The sequence below is a fragment of the Strix uralensis genome, chromosome 1 (assembly GCF_047716275.1).
Source record: "Strix uralensis isolate ZFMK-TIS-50842 chromosome 1, bStrUra1, whole genome shotgun sequence".
Taxonomy (NCBI): domain Eukaryota; kingdom Metazoa; phylum Chordata; class Aves; order Strigiformes; family Strigidae; genus Strix; species Strix uralensis.
In genome coordinates, this window is record NC_133972.1 from 62,429,228 (window position 1) to 62,435,550 (window position 6,323).

The window sequence follows — 6,323 nt, forward strand, 5'->3', positions numbered from 1 at the left end:
ATAGCGATCTGAATTTTGGTATCTCTTGCTACACAATACAGAAGAATAACAGGTTTCACGAGGAACAGCTGTGTCTAAAACATAGGCCAGCAGTGTAACTGTACTATTAACACCAGCTGAATGAAAACTTCTGGTAACAAACCGCAACAGCACCTAGCAATAAAAACACATGGTCAACAGGAACTCCTGAACCTCAGTCCGTGATGTAAACCTGACATGTTATGAAGCACATTGTGAATCCAGTCCCATTTATTACAAATAATCAAGCTCTCTACCTCATCATAAAAATCACATTCACTCCTACTACTGCATAACAAGAACACGTGCACAAATAGAGCACACTCAGACATGAACAGCTTAGTTTATTTGTTCAGAAACAGGGATGTAATCTTTACATTGGTACACAATTACTCATAGAAGCCTTAAGTATTCAATGACTAAATATTTATAACAATTGCTTAACACGTTCTTCAACTTGTGTATTTTGTGTTTTCTTTCCAAATTACTCCTATGGGATAGTGTAGTTTCCTTAAAGAAATAAAGTGGAAAAATTAATTTCTACAAGAGAAGTTCTTTCTATCTTCTCAAAACCAACTTTTTTTTAGGGAGTTTATCATGATGCAAAGCAAGTCACTATCAATAAGCAAGAACAGAACTGATTCTGATATGCTGCCTGGAACTGAAGCTCTCTAACCACTGCTTGAAAGAAATAGTACTTTTTTTTTTTTTAAATAAACTACATCTAAACCAAAAACCACCAAGCCACAAAAAAACTTTTCCAAAGTCTGCTTGGATTTGAAAACACATTTGCTTTGGAAAAACATTTTTAAAGTGTCATAGTCCTTGCCTCATAAATGCTTAACAGTGAATGAAGGCCAAGAGTTTAAATGAAATCCACATGAACTCAGTTCCCACATGGCTTTGGACACTGATGAGAAACTGCAACTCTCCAGAATCTTACACAGTCATCAAAAGTTATAGTTAAAACTGAAGCTGCATTACAGTAAAATATAACACAGAACCAATCACATTACATACTTGGGAGGTTTTTTGGTCAAGTCAGTGACAATCATCATCATAAACTGGACAAGTTCTATGTGACCCAAGATCTGAGGTTTAGTGTTTGATGCCATAAAGCATGGTTTGGCTTTTGTAAAAACAAGTGATACTAAGGCTATTTTAATTTAGATGACCTGAAATGAGAAAACATTCTGAAGAATGCAACTTCCAGTGAAAGCTTGTCAAAGCAGCATAAAGAGATTAAAAATTGTTATGCTTTAAAGCAAATCTGCCTGCCACAAGCTCATTCAAGTAGTAATGTCTTTTGGCACTATCCCTTAGCTAGTACAATAACCTGTGATCATATATTTGTATTCCATTAATTGTAAACTCTATAGGCCTTTGACACTTACGAGGAGTTTTAGTGCATGAATATTCCATTACGTGTAACTCCAAGTTATAGTGACCAGTTGTATCAGTCCACCTAATAAAGTAGGATGCAATACCCACAGAGACCAAAACACACCCAGCACTCCAGCCACTTTCATCTACACACAAATGCAGAATCTATTTCCAGTCCCTGTATGCTGCTGCCGAATAGCCTGAAGCATGACAAATTCAATTGAATTTGTCACACTGGAGAATTTTTACTACATCTTTGAATTGGATAGTGACCCACAACACAGAGAAAGGTGCTTGCTGTGCTAGCAGTATAAGCTTTCTTCCAATTTTTATCAACAGCTTCACAAGAGGTTTTTGAAGCCACTACATTGCTGAGAGCACAACAGCAGCCCTCAGATAAGCTGTCATCAGGTTAACTTCATTTTAACTAAAGTTCAAGCTGGAAGAATAACATAACAGGATCAGAGGTAGAGAAACACCTATTCAGCTACTCTTGGTACAGGACTCCAGCACGAGCATGGGGTAGACATGTATAGATTGGGGCCTTCTTCAGTTTCTCCCTTGCCCCATCCCCTGTCATGATTCACACCCCAAGGATATCTACACTCAGTCTTCTAGACCACTGAAGAAGTGAATTAACCTGAAAGGAAGAAAGGTTACAATAGTTTTCCCTTACTTCAGTATGACAGACAATCAAGATAAGAAGCACTCCTTGCTTTGTTTTAGTGATGGTTTGTTGTCTACCTTGTAATCATCTCTCCCTAAATGAGATTAAAATCTAGCTGTAAACTGATTGCAGTAAATACCAAGGAAAAATTTCAGCATATATGCAACACAGTTGTTATGTTACACTATAAGCAGATGATCATGAAATCATAGAACAGCCCAGGTTGGAAGGGACCTCAAAAGACCATCTGGTCAAACCTTTCATGAGAAAGGGAACCTAGATGAGATATTATGATACGATTATATATATGAGATAATTATCCAGCACCCTGTCCAATCACATCTTGAAAACCTCCAGTGATGGAGTCTCTCTCCATCATGTGCCTGGAGAGGTTTTCCCAGCGATTGATTGTTCTCATTCTAAAAAATAAAGTCTGTCATATTGAGTGAAGCCTCTCCTGGTGCAACTTGTAGCTCTTGCCCTTTGTCTTCTCTATGTGGTTACTTGTGAAGAGAGAGCCTTCAACCTCTTTGTAGCTGCCCTTTAACTAAGATTATGTTAATCAACATTCAACATGTTTGCTCTGGTTCTGTTTTTATATAAAAGTTTGAAACAAAGTTTGGGAAACACTGTCTTAACCATATCAATGGACTAATGAGCAACTGTAAGCCCCCAAAGTCCCTGGTCACTAGCACACCAACCTTGAGCTTCTATGTTTCAATACAGGCATTCTAGAATTAGAGTTAAGTTAAATCAAGCTCCACAGCAGAGGAATTTATGAAGTAATACAAAGCTGTGAATCACTCCCTGGGACCTCACAGACCACCACTTGAAAACTTTCGAGTTTATGTTTGTGAAACCTATCCCAAAAAGAGCCTTTACCTTCACCCTTGGAAAGCTTAGCTGCACCAACAAGAGTATCTGGTCACAAAAGTACATATGAATACCTTATTCTTATGAATCAAGCCAGTATTTCCCAAGAACCTAAAAAATTATAAACAACCAATAACTCCACACATGCTGTCCAACAGACAAATCACCTCCCTTCCATCAAATATATTTAAATGTTCAGCTGACATAAGCATTTCACATTTCATTTTTCAGCCTTACAACATATCCTTACAGAAGATTTAAACTTTAATCTGCATCTTCCAAGCCAAAACTACCTCAGTTTGTGAACTGCTACCCTGCAATGTCATCAAATTAACACTCTTTATTTTTCCAAGACCTATTCTGTACTACTTCACCAATCATTATAGCCTTTTTTTTTTTTAATAAAATACTGGCGTGCTGTTATTTCCACATTTTAAAGTCTTTCCCTCTCCCCCAAAAAGCCAAAAACTAAATCCAAAACATTAGTTCCTACAGCTAAAAGTTTAACTGACCAAAACCATTTAAGCCAAAAAACGACTTAGTCCTGGGCTTCTTTCCCATTTGTTACCACTATTAACTTTGGATAGTACTCCCTTTCCAAGAATAGTTGCATATACCATTCCTGTAAGTTCTAGGCTTTTTCACTCGGTTTTAAAAGTGTATTTAACAACTTCAGCCAGGAATTTTCCTTCACTAGTCATACAGACAGAAGTGTGTGATACCTCTGGATTTCTTCAGGCAAGTGCTGAGCAGTGATCACCTAGACTAAACAAACACTTTATATGGGGCAAGGATCGTATTTAATTGGCCACCATCAGCATAGTGTTAAGGCTGAATAAACTGCTTGTGCCCACTTAGTACAAAGGGATCCTAATTCATGGTTAGTCACAAATGGTACTCCACAGCAAAAAAACTGTCTTGAAACTGCAGTTTCACCACTTAGTTGAAGGTTGTCTGCTGCACAGACCTTTGTACATGAGAGCATGATCATTCAACTTGCAGTTTTAAACACAAGAACCAAAATGCTTCCAAAGCAACACTTTACTCTGTCCTCATAATACTACAAAAAAAAACTTCCAGATAGAACATGCATGCAAAGTTTACTTCCACATGACATATAACTGATCTGAACCACAGAAACTAGCAAAAATGTTTTTGTAAAATAACAATATAACATTGTAATATATTTAACATAATTAAAACAGTACCTAAGATATTAAAATATTTACTGGTTTACCAATCAGTGCTGTTCTTCCTAGCCTTCTTCCCAAACTCAAGTCCTAAATTTAGGAGTTTCTTTGTAACATTTACTTTAGTAGAAAATTTCATTGTGTTTATGTACTTTGTTAACAATGAAGCTAACAATGGCAAGCAGTCTGACCACTTAGGTGAGTGATCACAAGGGCAAGACACACTCTTCTCTGTGACACCTGACAGAAAAAAAGACTAAAATCATCACAAACTTTTGTACAGACAAGGACAAGTGGGCCAACTGACAACTCTGACCAATATTTAATCAAAACTGTTGTTCCTAGTGAAAACAAGGCCCACAGCACCAGAAACAGACATGTTCTCTTAACTGTGTCTCTGTCGAACACACCAGGGTGACCCCTGCAAGTCTTTTAATCACTCAACCAAATGTTTTCTTTTTAAAAATCTACTTAATATACCAATCAGAACCACAGAGGGTTTTGAGTTGTCATTTAAAATGCTATGAGAAGTGTCCTTAGTCAAGAAGAGCAGTGGCATGCCTGAGAGTCCTGGGGTCAAGCACTGACTTCACTTTACACTTTCCAAGTGAGACGTTCTGCTTCTGGGTAGTCTGCAAAATAAATTATAACTGCTCCCCAGATGAGAAATAAATTATTCAAACAGGTCACACACTGTAGCTGTAAAAACTATGGGAATGAATGTCTCTAAATAAACATATTCATCCCACGCGGAGGTCTTGCACCTGTGGTGAGGGATGAAGCTGTTGCCCCTTCCCAGCACTGGCCCAGCCAAGGGGAGACAACAGTTCCCATCACCGCACGACGACAACTGCCACTAGCAAAAGACGAGCCCCTGGGACCCTGCAGTGCCAAGGAAGCTCCAGCTGCCCCCCGGAAGCGCGGGGCCCACCCGATCCGCGCCCCACCGGCACCCCCGAGTACGCCAAACCCGCCGCCCCCGCCCAGGCGAGAGACAAGAAGCGGCGGGGGGCGGCGGCGCCACCGCCCCAGGAAGGCCCCGCAGCCCACGGCTCCCCTTCTCCGCCAGCCAGGTCCCGCGCCGCGCTGCAGCCGGCCCCCCCCCGCCCGCACGAAGCCCCCGAGCCCCCTGCCCGCCCCCAAGCAAAGCCCTTCGGGGCCTCGGCACCCACCTGCGCCTCCTCCCAGAGCGGCAGCCATGGCTCTTCACCTTGCCCAGGCGGCGGCGGCTCCCGGCAGCGACACTGTGCCGCCTCCAGGAGCGGATGGACGGGGAAGGGCTCGGATTCAGCGCCCGGCGGTTCCCCCTCCCGCCGCCCCTCCGCACGCACCCACCGCAGGAGAACAACAAACTACCACAACATGGCGGCCGCCGCCACCACCGTCGCTGTCGTCGCCGCCGCCCCCGCGCTGCATCATGGGATGGCGGAGGACCGGGCCCTCCCTCGCGGGGGGGGGCGGGCAGCGGGCGCCGCTGGTTGGTTAGCCGGGACCCAGGTGCCCCGCTCGCCGGCCGGCCTCCGCGCCCTCTGCGCATGCGCCGAACGGCCTCCTCACGGCGGCGCCGGCCGCCCGCGCTGGGCAGGAGCGCGCATGCGCCACAGCGTAGCACGTGCCACCGCGGAGGGGCGGGGGTGCGCGTGCGTGCATGCGTGCGGGGTGGGGCGGGGGAGCCGCGCGAGTGGCAGGGTGGGCGGGAGTCGTGCCGTGGGGCCGGGGCCGGGGCCGAGTGGTCCCGCACCGTGCCCGCGTCCCTGCGGGTAGTCCGCAGCGTCTGGGCCTAGCCTCCCCCTCAGGGGAGCAGGCCCGCCGGCCCTGAGGGAGGCTGCTGTCTGCGGCCTGGCTCTGTGCGGCGGCGGCCCAGCCGGCTGCGGTGCCTGTACCTCAGCGGGACAAATAGTGGGGAGTGGGGACGGTTGAAAGAGGCGCCGCTTTTTAGCGCTCCCAGCCCTCCTTGAGGAGGATCTGTAGCTGTGTCTTGTCAAAGCGGGAGGCTGCTCACCACACCCCCAAAATGCTCAGGTCACATTTGTCACATCCCACTCAAACGAGGGAGACAAGTAACTTGGGTTCCTAAATCCCCAGCAGAGTGGACAACGGTGAGACAAGTCTCAAAGTCCAGACATTCCCACAACGTACTAATTGGATGCATGATAACTAAGTATATAAAGAATTCTGGCAAGCGATATAGT

At 44.8% G+C, this 6,323-nt stretch overlaps 1 protein-coding gene across 10 annotated transcripts in view; it reads right to left on the minus strand.

Moving 5' to 3' along the window:
• Positions 1–5,540, minus strand: part of RBM33 (RNA binding motif protein 33) — a 102,798-nt gene extending 97,258 nt beyond the window's left edge. For all 10 annotated transcript variants that reach the window (XR_012628954.1, XR_012628955.1, XM_074868756.1 and 7 more), the window contains exon 1: positions 5,304–5,540. Coding sequence is in view for 8 of the 10 variants with exons in the window: in XM_074868756.1 (XP_074724857.1) it covers positions 5,304–5,331 (28 nt within the window). In the remaining 2 variants the exon portion in view is untranslated. The remainder of the gene's footprint in view (positions 1–5,303) is intronic.
• Between the last annotated feature and the right edge of the window lie 783 nt (positions 5,541–6,323).